An 18299-nucleotide genomic window follows, 5' to 3' on the forward strand; every position below is an offset into this window, starting at 1 on the left:
CGCCGCCTGCCTTTTGTTCGCCGCCGCCCGAGCCTCTGCCTTGTCGCGCAGCCCCGGCCTCCCGCTCCCTCCCCCCGGCCGGCTCCCCGCCCTGCCCCGCATGGAGCTGGGCTGGGCGTGCAGCCTCTCGGTGTGGCTGCTCTTCCTGGGCAGCCTGGCGCTGCGGCTCCTCCGCTCCGACCTGTTGCTCAGCCGGCTGCTGCTGCTGCGCGTCGGGCTGCTGGCCGTCCTGCAGGCGCTGGGCCAGGCCGTCCTGCCGCCGCCCCTCAGCGCCGCCCTCACGGGGGCTGCCTGCTGGCTCGTCTCGGCCAGCACCGCCCGGCGGAAGCGGATCCCCACGCGGGGGAAAGCGGTGGTGGTGACAGGTGAGTCCGGCGCGCCCGAGGCGGACCCTTCGGGGCAAGAGCCGGGGGGCGGGCTCGGCTGCGCGCTCGGAATGCGCGGGGCGGCCCGGCCAGGGCGCGGGGGTGGGAGCAGGGGGCCCCGGGCCCTTTCCCTCCTTCACGCTCCCCGGGGCCGGCCGCAGCGGGAGCCAGCCTGGTCTCCGCGCTCTCCGGAACGGGAAGGAGGATGCTGGCACCGGCGAGACGCGCTCGCTGCCCAGAAAGGCGCGCTTCTCTCCTGCCGGCCCAGACGGGGCCCCGAGAGCAGCGGGGAGCTGCAGGCAAGACCCGGCGCCCCAGACCCGGCGCCCCTTCCGACGGGTAGCTCGCCCGCCCCGCGCTGGCTCGCCCCTCGGTCCGGCGGGGTTGCAACGCGGCCCTCCGGCCCCGGCTCCCTGCCGGCCTCGCGGAGAGACGGCGCTTCCGAGCCTCCTGCCGGGCGGACGGCGGAGACGAGGGCGGAGGGCAGCGCCGCCCCACTCGGAGCCCCCGGCCACGCGCTGAGGGTCTGGCGGGGCCCGAGGGGGCCTCGCCCCAGGAGATCGGGTCAGGCGCCGCCGCGGCGGAGCAGCAGCCGGGACGTGGCCGGGGGAAGCCGGATCCTGCGCGGCTCCTTCGGGCGCGCCCCGGGGCCAGGCTGGACGAACGCGGGAGCGAGGAACGGCCGGCCGGCTCGGAGGCTCCACGAAGGCCCAGAAGCCGGCTGGAGGAGGCGCAGCGCCCGGGCTGCCCTGGCGGCGGATGCGCGCGAGTCTCTGGGGCTGGAAGCAGCCGCGGAGTCCTTTCCAGGAGGGCGGCCCGGCCCAGCTTTCGCGAGCAGAGGCTGCCTTAAGGGCCCTCGGGGGGCGGGCGGGGGGAACCGGCGGCTGATGCTGCGGGGCTGCCTTGACTTCCCCAGTGAGGATCCACCCACCTGGGCTGGAAGGGACCGTCGGGAGCCGATGGGTCAGGCTTGGCTTGGCAGGGCCTTTTCCTCTCTGCCTGGTGACATGCCTGGCGTTGCCCCTTCTTGGCCCCCTCAAACGGGCCTCTCCTCCCGGAAACCGGCCTGGAACAGGCACCACCCAAGGAGGGACCCCGGCTTGACCTCCCTGGGGCGTGGGGGTTGGGGGGGGCAGGTGGTTTTGGTGGTGGCATCAGCCGGTGGGGGACCCCAGTCTCAGGGGCAGCCTTTCTGAATGAGAACAAGGCTGGGGTGGTGACCAAGCTGAGGAACAGTTTGGTTGGTGGGAAAATTACAGTTACTAACTCTGCTGAAAAATTACTACCAACTCTGTAAAAAAATGTGGGTTAGACTGGGGGTCGCCAACCTTTTGGACCTCAGGGACCACCAAACTCATAATTTTAAATCCTGCAGACCGGAGATCCTGGGAAAGTCCCCAAAAAAGTCTTCAGGAAAATTCTCCACCCCATTTTCCTACCAATCAATTGTTCTTTATTTGGGATCGCAGGATACCGTCTCCAGCTCCAGTACTCTTCAACATCTTCATCAATGATTTGGATGAGGGGATAGATGAGGAACTCATCAAATTTGCAGATGAAAGCAAGCTGGCAGGAATAGCCAAATACTCCAGACCAGTGGTCGCCAACCAGTGGGCCGGGGACCATTGGTGGTTCACGAGAAAATTTTGGTGGTCCGCAGAGAAATGTCACCCCCAACAAAGCAATTAATCCAGGCTGCGTGGGAACACAAGGCTGCGCCACCCACATGGCCTGCAGGAACTCAAGGCTTGCGTCGCTTGCATTGCAAGCAACATGAGGCAGTGAGGGGAGGGAGGGGGAAAAGGGTGGAGGGGGGAACTTGCCCCACTCACCCCACGTGCCTGGCCTGGCCACCGGGCTGCTTCTTTCCACTTCTTTCTTCTTCTGCTTTTGGCTGCATGCAAGGAAAGCAGCAAAAGTCTCTCTTTCTCTCCCCCAAACTCCACCAGAAATGAGTCTTTGGGACCCTGCAAGGCCTCCTGCTCCAAGAGGCTGCACCAGCACGGCAAGTCTCACAAAAACTTATTTCTGGCTGAGTTTGGGAAAGAAAGAAAGGCTTCTGCTGCTTCTGCTGCTTTCCTTGCATGAAGCCCAAAGTCTCTCTCTCTCTCTCTCTCTCCCCCTGAGAACAGAACTGGAGATGGTATCCTGTGATCCCAAATAAAAAATGATTGATCGGTAGGAAAATGGGGTGAGGAATTTTCCTGCAGACTTTTTGGGGGGTTTTCCCAGGTTTTCTGGGCCGTGGGAGTTTGGTGGTCCCTGAGGTCCGAAAGGTCTCCAGACGATAGGCTTAAGATACAGAAGGATCTTAACCAACTTGAACATTGAAATTCAATGGGAAAAAAGGTAAGATTCTATATTTAGGCAAGAAAAACCAAATGCACAGGTATAGCATAGGTGGTACCTGTACAATAGTACTGAGTGTGAGAGGGATTTTGGAGTCCAAGACAACCACTTAAATATGAGCCAGCCATGTGTTGCAACTGCCCAAAAGGCCAATGCAATCCTAGGCTGCATTAACAGAGGGATAGAATCAAGATCAGACGAAGTGTTAGTACTTTCTAAGGCCATACCTGGAAATACTGCATCCAGTTCTGGTCACCACAGTGTAAAAAGGATGCTGAGGCCTTTTAGAAAGAGTACAGAGAAGGGCAACAAAGATGATTAGGGGACTGGAGGCTAAAACCTATAAAGAGTGATTGCCGGAAAGGGCTTAATTCTAGCTGAATGAAAAAGAAGGACTGGGAGGACGTGATAACAGTCTTCCAGTACTTGAGGGGCAGCCACAAAAGAGAGGGAGTCAACCTATTTTCCAAAGCACCTGAAGGCAGGACTGGAAGCAATGGACGGAACCTCTTGAAGGAGAGAAACAACCTAGAATTAAGGAGAAATTTCCTGACAGAACAGTTAGAAAAAGAAATTAGTGGAACAACTTGAGTTCAGAAGTTGTGACTGCTCCAACACTGGAAGATTTTAAGAAGAGATTGGACAACCTATTGTCTGAAACGATATAGTGTTTCCTGCCTGAGGATCTCCAAGGCCCCTTCCAACTCTCTTATTCTGTTATTCTCTTCTATTATTCTGCACTTAGAGTGGGAAGTTTCTGGTGCAAAGACCGTCAAAAGGAAAATGTGGAATACTTTTCAAGGCGATGCACTGCCAGCCAACGTACTACTCTTCCTGTGTTTTCTGATGGGGTCATTTGGGGGTTTTTGAACTGTATCTTAGAGCCGTGCGTTAGTCTGGAAGCTAATAAGCTTGCTTGGTTTGAAAGCCTTGGGTCAGCGGTCGGTTGGACCGCAGGGAGCATCCAAAGGACACTTCTCTGGTGCTGTTTGCGGCTGGGTTCAGGAGAGGCTCCGCCCAAGCCAGACCATTTCTCAGCTGGGAGAGATGCTCGGAGGGGGCCGTTCGCTGATCTTCGCTTTTACAGCCATCCAGCTCTGGTTTTCCCGTGAAAAAAGCAAGTTGAGCTCTAAGGAGACACATCTGGCCCTGCGGTACATTAGCTGCTTCTGGTACAATCTGTTGCACAGCCTGTTCCCAGGTCAAATGGCCCAGGCTCCAAATACGCCCAAGTGCTACTGCAGACTCTTTTAGGGATTCTGGCAGGGTCTTCGTCTCCAGGAACAGCTTCTGGCCAACTGGGTGAAGCCCATTTGCTTGGGGCTGCTGCTTTAGCTGCGCTGCTCCAAGTCGTAGCACTTGCCAAGGACTGGATTACATTTGGTTTTAATTAAGAATAGAAATCTGTAGGCCTCAGGTTTGCAACCATTAGCTAGTCTCTACTTAGATCAGATTCTAATGTGATTGTTGGAGTGGGAGGAGGGAATAGATTGGATTCCTTTGGTTAATAAGGAAATGATTGGGCTAGTGTTATGTGTGCCTTGAACTCTCAAATCTTTCACGATTGTCATTCTCTGGATTGTTTTGTTGGTGGGTGCAGGGTTGGGATGGTTCCAGAAATTCAGTCACAGAAATTGGGGTCCTGCTTGAAAAAGAATTATTCAAATAAAGGAACCCTGGATTTAAGCTCAGGGAAGCCCTGGTTGGAGCCTTCCAGGTGGATGGCTGCTCAGCCTTGCTTGGGCCAAGAGAATCGCGTGTGACCGTGACTTACGATGGTTTTTGCTGGAAACTGGCCTTTGCTTCTGGCTTCCAGGCAAAAGCAGCCATTGTGACCAGTGGGTTTGCTTTGCGGCCACGATGCAGGATTCGCTTAACAACCACTGCAAAAGACGTCACCAAATCGGGCCAGTCACCTGGGTACCTCGACTTATAGAGGATTATGTGCTGCAACAATTATTTCCTGTGATTTGGAAATTACACTTCAGTTCATGTAGCCTAAAATTGTATTTTTTTAAAAATCACATCCCTAGGCTGGCTCATTTTCAGCAATTAACTACAATTCCAACATGATTTTCACAAATATTATGATCTGCCTAGTAGAGAAACCCAGCTTCCCTTCCGTAAACATCAGTTACTTCCTGTTGAAAGGTTGCCCTGCAGTTCTATCTGCTTATAGCTGGTAAGACAGTTATCGAAGGTCTCTGATGGAGGAATCACGCTGTCATCACAGCTGCAGATGACTCCTCTTACTGCCAGTTTTGGTGAACTTTAAAAGAGTTTATTTATTTTATTAAATTTTTATGCCACCCATCTTCCCTATAGGGATACTCTGGGTGATTTACAGATTATAATTATTATTTTTGCTGTGACAGATTAGCAATAATGTACCAATAATCTACAGGTTCTTATTGCTGCTGGCCGTGGGCATAGCAATCCCCGAATCAGGAGGTGTTACCTATTGCTTAGGGATGCTTCCGGTCCTTGATATTTGGAGGATATTTTGGAATTGCCAGATTGAACTTTCCTAGTTAAAGGGACATGATCAAGACTGAAGGATTGCCCACGTCCTTGTGGGGAACAGAATCAAACTTAAAAATCATAGAATCAGAGGCCTGGAAGGGACTTTGGAGGTCTTCTAGTCCAACCCTCAGCCCAAGGCAGGAGTCCTTATTCCATCCCAGACAAATGGTTGCTCAATCTTTTCTTGAAGACCTCCAAAGAGGGTGCACCCACAATTCCAGGAGGCAAGCTGTTCTATTGGTTCATTGTTCTCAGTGTTATGATATTTCTCCTTAGTTCTAGGTTGGTTCTCTCCTTGATCCTATTGCATCTTATCTTGCTCTCAGATTCTTTGGAGAACAGGATTCTTTCTAACGGCCGCTCAAGTATTGGAAGACAGCTATCATGTCACTCTAATCCTTCTCTTTGTTAGACATGCCCAGTTCCCTTAACTGTTCTTCAAGTGTTTTAAGCCTCCAGCCCCCTAATCACCTTCGTTGCTCTTCTCTGGACTACTTTTTGTATCGTGATGACTGATATAGATCAGTATTCTAAGTGTGGTGCAATGTAGAGCAAGGCTATCCCTCCCCGTGATCTTGATGTTGTCCCTTTGTTGATGCAGCCCAAGACTGCATTGGCCTTTGGGGCAGCTGATATCAGATAAATTTATTCCAGAATACTTAAGACTGGAAGAAAAAAGCAGTTCAATTCTACAAATAAAACTAGATTGCTCACTGGAAGTACTTCATAATGCAGCTCAACTATTCTGAACATATAATGCAAAGCAAGTCTTGGAGAAAGCTCTGAAGCAAATCAACACTGAGGCTGGCTAGATACCTCCTGCCACCGATGACACAAGCAGTACTTTACAAGAACTTAGAGAAATAGTTGTAGGCAGACAATCCTGGCAAAACATTGTCTGTCCAGTCACAAAGAGTTGCAAAACTAACAACCTCCTCCCCCATCATGACCAAAGAATAAAGAGCCAAGAGCAAAAAGATGCTTTCCTGAAAACCTTCCTCCCTCCCTCCCCTCTGGGGCTGTCAAGGGCACTTTGGAGCTAAAAGGGTTCCACAAGATTTAGTGCAGAGGAGAAATTTAGAGGGTGGTGCGTCCCTTTGGCTCAAGGTTCCCTGCCTCTGTGCCAGGATTATGTCTTCTGCCTGCAACCTCTTGCTTTTGTCACTATAGATCTGTGATGGCGAACCTGTGGCACACGTGCCGGAAGTGACACGCAGAGCCATCTCTCCAGGCACGCCAGCCATCACCCATTGCTCTACCGGGTTCCAGCATACATATGCGCACCAGGAACCGGAAGACCAGGTGGCCAATGCGCATGCGTGTGATGGAAACTGGGAGCTCAGCTTCCCAGTGTGTGCATGCATGCCAGGAAATTGGTTTTCCGGTTTCCGGTGCTCCCCCGTGTGCACACGCACTCCCATTTCTGCACTCGGTGCCAAAAAGGCTCCCCAACACTGCTATAGATGGTGCTCGCTTAATTTCTACATCACTTTCTAGATCCCTGTATGAGGAGGAGGAAATCAGGAATGACTTCAGTCATCCTTAGATGAAATTATTTTAGGCGACTGAGATTGCTCTTCTTTCGTTTTATCTTTTTTAAAAAAAAAACAGTTTTATTAATTTTAACAACAAACAAAAACACATAAAACATAAAAACATCATCCTTTCCTTCATGAGTTTACGATACACTTTTGTTTTATCTTTAATGTTGCTTCTAATGTGAAAATTCACATTCTTAGGTTTCATTGAGGAGATTGGAGCTATCCTGGTCTGGGGCAGGAGCTCTTCCCTCCTGTGTCGTGTGGGAAATTTTAGCGGAGAGCAGCATCACCAGCCCACCCCCCCCAGGGCTCTCCCATTCAAGCCCATCGCAGGTGCCTTGCTTAAAATGTGGCAGAGGAGTCTCAAGAGTTTCTAGGACTTTAGGTGTGTGATCAAACATGCACCTTCCAAAGTGGCCTCTTAAAATGTGGAACTGAAGGTCTGATCGTTGTCTGACTGCTGAGTCGCTTTGCCCTCTTGGTGTGCCATTTGCCCTGCCTTCCCTTGCTCCGGAGGAGAGGCATCCCAGGGGTGGGTGCAGGAAAATCAGGAATGCCTGTGCGAGGGAGCGAGGATTCAGCCCTCCCTCAGGAAGCCCCGCTGCCCTTCTGGTGGCGGGAAGGGAATTCCCTGCCCTCCCTCCTCGGCAAGGAGGGGCTGAAGGAGCAGCCGTGCCTTTCAGCACCAAGGAGAGCTGCAGCCCGTTCCAGCAAAGGGAGGGGGCCGCGGCGGAGCCTTCGGGGAGCCCTTCTGGGCACCCCCGCCCCCACCTAAGGTCAAGGTCCATTCTCCTAGGGGAGGGGTCTCTGTTGAGCAGCAGATAGTGGAGCAGGAGGGAGCGGGGCCCCTGTCTGAGCTGAGAAGTTCGCTTCATGAGACGTGGTTGCCATAGGCTCCTTGCCCTATTTGGGGTGACCGCCACTCCTCCGTCTCTGGCCAGGAGTCCGAGTCCCAGAGAGTTTCCTCAGGCAACAACTGGGATGCAGCAGAGATTTGCCTGCTGGGAATCCTTTCAGCTGCGAGGCTTCCCTCCTCAGTCCCTCACCACATCTTCACGAAATCAGTTGAAGTTGCAGCAAAAGAGAAGTCTCTTGCAGCTTTGGGAGGATTGAAATAGCACATATGTTTTATCTGGTAAAACACTCCTAATTATGTCTTCTCTTATGTCTTCTGATTTTCTGAATGAATCCTTGCAGAATTTGTCTTTTTTCCCTGCAATTTCCAGGCAAAGCAGAATCACCAAATGTCAAAACAACATAAAACACATCTTGAATTGGGACCACAGCTTAGAGTGTAACCTCATGGTTCCTGGGAGAGGAATCTCAGAGAATGGGAGAACATCTCAGGTTCCCTCCTACCAGGTTTCCCTGAAATAAGACCTAGTCTTATTTTCTTTTGGGCTCCAAAATAAGCACTAGGGCTTATCTTCAGGGATGTCTTATTCCCTGCCCCCATGTACTCTCAGAGTACTCTCAGAGTACATGGGAGGCTCACTGCTGCTTGCTTGCAGCGGGGTAGGAGGCTGTGCGGTGTGCCACTGCTGCTGCCACGAGGCAGGGGGTGCAGCTGCCCCTCAAGACTGCACTGGCTTACCTCAGGGCCCCCGCAGCCAGGCCATCTATGCCCCAACACCTGCCTTGCCTCATGGCAGCACCTCCAGCAACTCCGTCCAGCAGGAGCTTGCATGGCCGCCAGCCCACTACTTCTGCTGGCTTTCATGGCCTCAACAGAGCAGGAGGCCGAGTAATCTTGTGGTGATGCGGCGGTGAGGTGAGGTGGGGCATGGAGCTGTCCCATGTGCCCCGCACTGGCTTACCTCAGGGCCCGCAGCCGGGCATATCCATGCCCAGACACCTGCCTCACCTTGGAGCCACAGCAGCATCACATCTCTCGGCCTCCTGCTCTGTTGCAGCCATGTGAGCAAGCAGAAGTAGGTCGGCAGCCCCACAAGGTCCTGCAGGGTCTTCTTGGAGCCGCCTTCCTGAGGCAGCCACTCCATGTTGGGACGCGGAGGGCCTGGCTGCAGAGGCCCCGAGGTAAACTGGTGTATGGTGTGGAGCAGCTCCACCCCCCCCCTTGCTTTGTGGTTGTGGCACTGTGAGCAACCGCATGTAGTGGGCAGGTGGGTGGCTGCGCAGGCGCTCAAGTAGGGCTTATTTTGGGAGTAGGGGTTATATTGCGTGCAGGCACAAAAACACAGTAGGTCTTATTTTCATGGAAACACAATAATACAGCTGAAGAAGGGCCTGACAGGAAACCCCTCTGCCCTCATCCTGGTCCATCTATGCAGCTGGTGTTTTTTAAGAGTGCCAAATACGTCCTTTCCAGTTTCAGCCAGGGATGATGGTGGTGGCGATGATTTCCAAACCAGTGAGTGTTCAGAAAGAAAGAAAAAGAAAGAAAGAAAGAAAGAAAGAAAGAGAAAGAAAGGAAGGAAGGAAGGAAGGAAGGAAGGAAGAAAGAAAGAAAGAAAGAAAGAAAGAAAGAAAGAAAGAAAGAAAGAAAGAAAGAAAGAAAGAAAGAAAGAAAGAAAGAAAAGAAAAGAAAAGAAAAGAAAAGAAAAGAAATTTGGCATGGTAGGGGAAACACAAAAGGGGAAAAAATGCTCAAAAATGGGCCAGAGTCAGTCTGGGAGTGCAGGAAAAACGATTTTCAGAAACTACCTGAGGCCGAATGGGCCTCTGACTGTCCCAGCTCAAGCCTCCATCCCAATCCCCACGGCCCCAGAGCAGCCCCACACCCCTCTTTTCTATAGGGACATCAATCCTGCGTGCACACAAACACCCCCAGAGATGCCAGATATACTTTGTTCCAGAGGAGAAAATGAGCAAGACCGCTGCCCGCCAAGTGGTTGACACCTATTTTCTTGTTCTCCCTACTTTGCTTCTATGGGGTCCCCCCTTCTTAAAAGGCGAGCCCAGAACTGGATACCAAAGATCCACTGACTGGTGACCAGAGAGGAAAGGTGATTCTCTTCGACTTGATCCATTTGCTTTGTTTGGATCCATTTGCATCACAGCCTTGGCCCACATTTGGCTAGGACTATGGTGCCCCGAGCCCTGGGCACACGTGTATGGTGGTGCACTGGCCCCACCTTACTTTTCCAATTTAAATGTAATACACAGATTGGCCAAAATTACCAAAATACATGGTCTTATACCATTTAGAGGTTGACGGTGATAAAGAGTGCTTTGGTTTTTGTTATTATTTTACATTGATGGCAAAATTCCCTAAGGACTGTTGGCAGACCGCAAGACAAAATGCTCTAGAAACAGCATACAATAAAAGTGCACAAATGAAAGAGAGTTAAAGTAACAAATCCTGAAATGCTGAGCAGGTTGGAATCAAGGCCAGGCATCTCTGGGAGCGCTGAGCACCTTCCACCAGGGTGGAAACTGTGCCTAAGGACCAGGGGAGCTGCTGAAAGTCAGGGCCTCCCACATCGGCTGCCCGTTGCTTTTGATCCCATCAGTCCTGACCTCCTGGGTGGCTCAGGGGATGCGGAGGCCCTTAGGAGCTCAGTGTGGCTCTGCCGAAGGCATCAAGTGGCTGTTTCACCTTTTCCTCCAGGACGGTTAGGAAAAAAGATGAACAAAACTGTGGGGAAAATATGGGAAGTTGCTGTTGGAAAACAACATTGTTTTCCGTGCAGAACCATTGTATGATTTGTGCCTCACTAGAAAATTCTATGACACACCGTTTTTCTTTTCTGGATACATCGACTGGATTCACAAAATATGGCAAATTATACCCAGGTGAACAAAATGCAACTGCTGACTCCATATTCTGGGATGTTCCCAAACAAAGCAACCATCATTGACAGACGGTGTCAGTCAAGACAAAGGCTGTGTTTCCACAACATGCTGAGTCAAGAATTGCCAGGCGCATTTCAGTTGGGTCAAGCACACAGCGGTGGGATGGAGTCCTCGGTGGGCAGAGGGGGCCCGCAGGGGGTCTTCCCAGCCACCCAGAGAGCAGCTGAGAGGGGTGCTGGAGGCCATGCGGGCCCTGGCTCTCCCGTGGCTCTGATGATGGCCTGGAGGGAGAAGGGATGGTGGTCAGATGGGTAAGCGACACGTGTACTGTAGAGAAATGGTTAAGAGAGAACGAGGAGATTCAGATCTGGACATGCTTGAACAATGAGCCAAAATGAGCAAGAAGAAATTTAACTGGAGGGGAGGCATCTGGGGAAGCCATTAGAAGGCATGAAAGGAGGAGGAGGGGGTGGGGGGGGTGGAAGATTGGCCTAGTAGTAGCACCTGTGTGAAAAAGATCTGGGTGTCCTTGGCAGCCACAGGTAGGCCATGGCTCAGTAGTCTGAGCTGCAGCTGCTAGAAAGGCAAAAGTACTTCGGTGGCCCCTCAGGATGACAGTCCAAGGACGGGCACTGCGGTGTAAAACAACAGAGACACACGGGTGTCGGGGCAGAAGAGGCCAGCGAGACAGCAAGGGGCCTGGAGGCGAAGGATGGAACAATGAAAGGACCGGATGCGTTTGGTGGAGGAAGAGAAAGTGGAAGGAGGCGGCTTCGGATGTCTCAAGGCCGGGGGAATGGACTTGGCCTCAGGAAAAGGCCACCCCCGTCACTGGGGGAGGAGGAGTACCCCAAAGGCTCTTGCAGATTTGCACCAAGCAGCAGGTGGAACTAGGTGACTTCTGATGCGAAGCTTGAAACTGCAATATAAGCATTATTTTACAACCTCATTTCCAACAAACTAACAGAACAATTAATATATGCACAGGCATGTTAATGCAATTAATATATGCATATGCACACACTGGAAATGTGATGCAATATTAAAATTTAATAGAAAAAGGACCTAGAAACGTCTATATCCCAAGTGAAGAAGCTCCAGAAAGAACAATGGCCAAATTAAGATCATCTCTTTTTTGTCAGAGAAAGGATGACAGATGGGGACAGATATGCCGGAATCTAAAGCATCTGCCTGTCTAGCAGCCTCTTTAGAAACGCCCCAGCAGCAGAGGAATCCTTTGGCATTGGAAGGCTGCCCTGGGGTTACCCACCCTCCTCAGAAGCAGCCGGGGCACTTGAAGGAGCAGCCTTGGGGCCTGGATAACGTCCACCATCAGCCGGGTGAACTCACGTGCTTCGTTACCCAAGGCCACCAGACTGACCTTCCAGAGAAAAACCAGTTAAAATGCAGAGATGACCCAGGTGGGTTCAGGGATTAGATGGCCTGTGGCTCCAGGTTCTGTGAAGGAACCGAGAGCTGACGAAACTGGATAAGGGAAGAATCGAGAGTCTGGAGGAGCCCCAAAGTTTTCAGGCGTATCTCCTTTGCCGTAAAGGGATCATGGGGCCCAGTGAGCTCTGACTCTGCCACACATGGAGGATGGGATGAAGAAAACCTGGAGGGAGACGGCATCATCTGTGCAAAGTGGCTCAGAAATCCGGCCAGAAGGGAATCCTGCTAGAAAACAGGACCCCCCGCCCCCTGTTTAGGCATGCATGTTTATTGATAACATTGGTTTGGATGGCCCCAGTTTGGCCAAGGAGAGAAAAGGTCCCCTGGGCTGGCTGGGCTGGTTCTGTGCCCTTTGGGTGGAAATGTGGGCCGAGGGAGTGGCAGCCGGTGTGCACACAAGCCCGCAGCAGCCTCCGCTTGACGTGCTGGCAGCTGGCCGGCAGCTGTTAATGGTTAATGTTGCCATAAATCTGCTGGAGAGGGAAGTTCTATCACCATACCTATCAGAGGGGGAAAGAACATCCTGTTCCTTGCTTGCCCCAGATTGTTTTCATTCTTCCCCTTTCTCTCCCACTTGGCGTGAGAAAGTCGAGTCCTCCCCTCCTCGCCCCTCTTGCCATTTTCTCCACTCCTGGGAGCCAGCCTCGTCTCTCCTGCTGCTGGGGAGGGGGGCGGTTGGAGGCCAAGAGCTGCTGCTTGGAGCCCAGGAGAAAGGACGGGCGGCTCTCAGGGTCACACAGGCCTGGGGCTGCCCCCCCCCCTCCGCTGATACATCAGGGTGCGCCCTTCAGGGTTTCCTGACCTGAAACCCAGCCGTTTCTGCTTTTTTCGCTGCCCGCCCCCTTTCTGAAATGGGGCTGGTCATAACTTAAGAAAGAAAGTGTGACGGGCGCATTTGGGGGGCTCTGCCTTTCTCCCCAGAAAGAGGCAACCCAGGGCACCGGGACGGGCCTCTGCATGGCACTATTAAGACACTGGTTGCTGTATGCCACACTCCGGTTTCATGAAGTGGCTGGTTTTCTGGGCGGGCTCAGTAATACCCTCCTGTATCGTACAACTAATGCATGCTTGCACCTTCCAAGCAAGCTGTAAGAGCGATGTGATATTAGCACGTTGATTAGACAGGTGGAGAGAACTTCCGCACTCCCTCAGCTTTGGACCGCACACAAGCTGTTCTTTAGGCTCCATGGTTGGTGAGAAACCTCAGTTCCATGCTTGATCTGCTGCCATGGTTCACAAAAGCTGCCGAGCTTTGAATGAGGGGAAAGGCAGGCCAAGGCCCAAAGTCCCTGTGGTCAGAGGGGACTGCAAACCCCTCGAGCTCCCAGCATAGGGGAGAGGGGTGCAGCCAGCCTGGGCAAGGCCCAACCCACAGGCGTGAAGGCCTTGGTGCCAGAAAGGGTCTTTCACCAGCTTGGCTGAGCGGGAATTGAAAAATCAGAAAGTTGTCAAAATAAAGAACCTCGTTGATATTGTTTAAGGTCTCTTGTCATACTTTCACTTCCAAGGCTCAGGTGCTCATTTAATTTTTTTTCTCCTCCTCCCCTCTGTGCCACTGTTTACAGCAAAGGTCTTCCTCCACTGCAGAGTCCCAGCTGTTCTGAAAACTTGGGTTTTTTTCTGGGTTCTGCATGTTCCTCCCACCTTGTGTTTCCCAGGGCCCAACAAGCAGGACCTCTGGCATTCAGGGCTACTATACAAGTACATCCCATGGGGGGACCTTGTACCTCACCCAAATAGGGTTTTTAAATCCCCATCATTATGGGAACGTTAAGCATATAATTAATTCTGTTGAAATTAATTTCCAACAAGATTTTTATGGTGACTACCTATTCAGTGCATTTAAATGTTGCCCCCATTTGACTAAAATTGTGAAAAACAGCAGGTTCTTGGGTAATGCATAATTGTCCCATAATTAAATGCTTCCTGCCCCCCCGTCCCCTTCCACCTATTCCGACATGACTCACCTTTGTGCCTTCCTCATTTCCATCTTCAAAACAACTCTGGAAGAAGGCCACGGCTCTGAGAGCCTCTTGTCCAGCTCTCCCACCTCTCTCTTTACACCCCCACCCAGGATGCGACTCAGGCTTTGGGAAGGCAGCTGCCCAGCATTTGGACAGGCTGGGACTCACTGTCTATGCCAGTGTGCTGGACCTGAAGAGCTCCGGGGCAGAAGAGCTTCGGCAGACGTGCTCGCCACGGCTGACCCTCCTGGAAATGGACCTCACGAAAGCAGAGGACATTCGGCGAGCGCTGCAGTTCATCAAGGCACGGACCGGAAGGACAGGTAATCTGCCCTCAGCGCCTCTCAGGTCCATAGAAGACGCTGCCTCCATCTATTCAGAAGGAGCCCTCCCTCTTTCCTAAGATGCTGAGGGGACGAGGACCACGGAGACTTCCCCACGTGGGAAGATGAAGGGGTGTCCAGGCACTGGCCTACAGATGCCAAAGGGAGAGTGCTCCTGTGTCCATTGGCCTAAAACCATCTCCCTCCCCCAAGGTCCTGATTTCCAAGGTCTCTGCCCCTCTTTCCTCTTGGTCTTCTGCTGTCTCCAGCCCTGGCCAGCGTGTCCCCCTGTGTGGGGAGTTGAGCTGAGGACAGCTCTTCTGCCCATAGAAGCAGCGATTAGAAAACAGCCACTGTCTGGCATTAATAGTTTCCGTGGGCCAGGCTTCATGCGTGGCTTAATTTGTGCCCCCCCTTCCTCCTCCTCCTCCTCCTCCTCCTCCTCCTCCTCCTCCTCCTCCTCCTTTCGTGCCCTCTCGCATGCTGCAGTGAACATTTCCACGTTTCCCTCTTCTGTTCCAACGGGCAGGTCTCTGGGGCCTCGTGAATAACGCTGGGTTCAACGACACCATTGCTAATGCGGAGCTGACGCCGCTGCCCCACTTCCGCACCTGCATGGAGGTGAACTTCTTTGGGCCCCTGGAGCTGACCAAAGGGCTGCTGCCTCTGCTCCGCTCGTCCCGTGGCAGGATTGTCACAGTCAGCAGCCCGGCTGGTAAGGAGCCCCTTGCTCAGGCTGAGCCCACGGGAGAGTGTTGGGCCTGCGATGGAAGCGGCCTCTCAACCCCCGGGGAGAGCAATTTAGTTTCCTGGGTCTGTTTCGTTAGCAGATCCTTCTGAATCTGAGGGCTTTTATCTGCACCTTCATTTGCTAGAGATAGGTGTGTGTCCTCCCCATCCCTGGACTACGACCGGTTGCCACAGCAACCCGTTGTTTTGTTCAGTGACTCATCGGTAACAGGTGATTCTTCTTTGGCCCATTAACAGATCAACCCACCCTGGCTTTACCTAGCACAATAGCTGGTCTGGTGCATTGTGTGAACCGAGGCCCTTGTGCCAAGCTTTGCCCCCTATGCAACTGCAGTTGAAGTTGCTGGCCATTTCGGTCTGATCCATTCACAGGTGCTCCCCAATAACAGTGACCCGTGGAGTCCTCTGGGGAGGAGGCACTGCTGCTGGGGGCGCTTGAAGCCGTGGAGAGGGCCGAGGAGAGGCGCAGTAGTAAGGCTTGTTTGTGTTCCCTCAGGCAATATGCCCTACCCCTGCTTGGCCAGCTACGGGACCTCCAAAGCAGCTCTCAGCCTTCTGATGGACACCTTCCACTGCGAACTTGCTCCCTGGGGGATCAGAGTGAGCGTGATTTTTCCAGGGTACTTCAAAACAGGTGAGGCTGAAAATACTTGGATAGTGCTGTGCTGGTTCCTCCTCTTCCTTCTTCTAGCCATGGTTTATCCACTGCAGGATGAAGGCCCCTTCTGCATGTTTCCAACCAGTATACGGTCCTGAGCTTCCTTTTTGCCACTTGGGCCCACCATATTTGCTGATGTCGTTGATCCGTCTTGTTTTAGGTCTCTCTTGTGGGCACTTTTTAATCAAGCGGGATCCATTTTGTGACTGCCTTGGTCCACCTGCCCTCCGTTCTTCTTGCTCTGTGAGCAGCCCATTTCTATTTCCATTCTTTTTCTCTCTTGATGGCATCGTATATTTTCATTTGTTCTCTGTGCAGGTTTTCCTATCTTGGTCTTGTGATGCCGAGCTTGTATCTTTCTGTGGCTCTTTGTGCCACTTCTAGCTTTTGCATCCCTTGTGAGGTTCGTGTCCATGTTTCACTGACATAGGTTAGAGCAGGTGGCACCCGCTGGTCGAAAGCTTTTCAAGCACAGGGGGAACTTGTTCCTGCAAACGACACTTCGCTTGCCAAATGCCTCCCAACCACATTTAAGAGTTTCCTTTATTGTTCCACCTTCCATTGAGATCTGCTGGTCAAAGTATATAGCCTGCAGTGGTCTACTATATCTAATTCCTCACCAGATATACCTTTTTCCCCTTTCTTTGGTGAATTTATTAAACAGAACCTGGCTCTTTTTCAGGTTTATTTGTAAGCCGAATTGTTCTCCTGCTTTGTGCAGCTCTTGTAGGTGTCTTTGTGGCTCTTCTGGGTCTTGTGAGAAGAGAACAACATCATCTGCAAATCTTTGATTTAACTAAGTAGCATTGATTTTTATTCCATATTTTGCCCAGTCTAGTTTGCGAAATACTTCTGCAAGGCAGGCTGAGAAAAAGGTAGATGATATTGTATCACTTTCTCATTCTTTGATTTCCACTTTAAAATCATTAAGGCAAATTAGTGATAGCTGAGCTCTAAGTATGGATACGTGCATTTCTCCCACCTACAGCAACTCCACATATACTTTAAGATCTCTGCTGCTTTCCAGTGAGATTTTTCTCTGTGGTCTTCTGAGCTCAGCAATTTCCCTGGAAAGTCAGCGCATCTCAGGAATTGATCCAAGCCAAGAGGTCCTTATCAGTGGACGTTTCCCTGTAGGTTGCGTGTCTTAGCTCCACTCCTTCCAGGGGAGGCTCACCTTCCCGGGTGTCCTTGCTTCCCTTCCTTCTTGAAGGCCTGCAGCAGAGCTGGAACAGGGGACCCTCATTGGTGTGGAATCTGCAGCAAGGACTCCGAAGGTCTAAACGATTGTGAAAATGTCGCATGCTGCGTGGAGCAAAGAGAGCAGGCAAGCAATCCTCTGCTCTCATTTAAAAATACAAAGCGAGATTCTTGGAAGACCAGGCTTTACATTACTAGCAACCGTCCCTGTTTCGCAGACCCCAGCCTTCTCTGATGCCTTATGGAAGAGTATGAAAGCTCCCCTCCTCTCTCCCTTACTACAGGTGGCAGCTGTAACCCCGAGTACTGGAAGGAGAGGAAGGACCAGCTCCTTGCAGCTTTACCCAACGACCTTCTGGAAGCCTATGGAGAGGAGTACCTTGAGGAAATCAACAGGCAGTTTGTGGATTTCATGAAGGTGGCTGTGGAGGACCTCAGCTCGGTGGTGGACAGCATCACGGACGGCCTCCTTTCCCCCAAGCCTCTGCTCAAATATTACCCAGGGAGAGGCCTGTGGCTCATGTACTTCATCCACCATTACCTCCCTCACACAGTCCGGGACCTTTTCCTAAAAACCTTTTTTATCAACCCCAAACTGCCACAGGGGTTGTGTCCCAAGGCCTGCCATACCCCAACACCATCGTGAGAGCTGCTTGGGTTCTCTTGCACACACACACACCCCCAGAGAATCTCTGGAGAAAGTTTCCTTTTATTCCACCTGTATCCAGATCCAGATGGCTAGAAGAGGAATTTGTTCCTATAGAAACAGGCCAGTGCCATTTTGTCAGCCCCTGCCCACACCACCGGGGGGGGGCAATCCTGGGTTGCCTTCCTCATTTCCTTGGGGGTGGGGGGAACACACCTGCCCTGGCCGTGGATAGAAGCTGCGTCCTTTCTAAACAAAGCCTGCCCGGGACTCCCCCCGTGTGCCAAAGGAGAGGGCAGAAGCTGCTGCTAGCCGAAACAAAGAGCTTCTGCCCACCTCTCTCATATACCTCCTTAAAAGCTGCCTCAGGCAAACCAAGCTACCTTCTCCTGCCCCTTGCTGGACAGGGACTGACCTCAACGTCGTGGCCTTTGGCCTCTGTGGCTCGGGCCACTCCTCCTCCACGGCAGCCCCCACCATTGTGCAGGGAAAGCATTAAGGGGGCCTCACCGGTGAGCCTTTTTTTTCCTTCTTCAAAGGGAGCACAATTATATTGTTACTTAGTTAAATAAAAAAATACTTCATTATTGGATTGGGTATTGTGTTTTACTGGGAGCCATCCAGATACTGTTGGGTTTCAATGCCAGCAGCTCCTGGCTGCAACCCCCCCTCCCCCAAAAGGCTGGCTCCCCAGAACAAGGCGGCCCCTGCCAGGCCGAAAGGGAGAGCGGGAGAAGCGTGGGAGGAGGGGCCCTTGGCGCTGGCCTTGGCT

General features: G+C 52.2%; 1 protein-coding gene across 1 annotated transcript; it reads left to right on the forward strand.

Moving 5' to 3' along the window:
• On the forward strand, nucleotides 1-18117 carry HSD11B2 (hydroxysteroid 11-beta dehydrogenase 2). The gene is made up of 5 exons (XM_026714405.2): nucleotides 1-365; nucleotides 14061-14273; nucleotides 14803-14988; nucleotides 15520-15657; nucleotides 17166-18117. The coding sequence occupies exons 1-5, from the start codon at nucleotides 101-103 to the stop codon at nucleotides 17525-17527; spliced, it is 1164 nt and encodes a 387-aa protein (XP_026570190.1). The 5' UTR covers nucleotides 1-100; the 3' UTR covers nucleotides 17528-18117.
• The last annotated feature ends 182 nt before the right edge of the window (nucleotides 18118-18299 follow it).

This window comes from Pseudonaja textilis, chromosome 11 (assembly GCF_049901715.1).
Source record: "Pseudonaja textilis isolate UNSWEBS1 chromosome 11, rPseTex1.2, whole genome shotgun sequence".
NCBI lineage: Eukaryota > Metazoa > Chordata > Lepidosauria > Squamata > Elapidae > Pseudonaja > Pseudonaja textilis.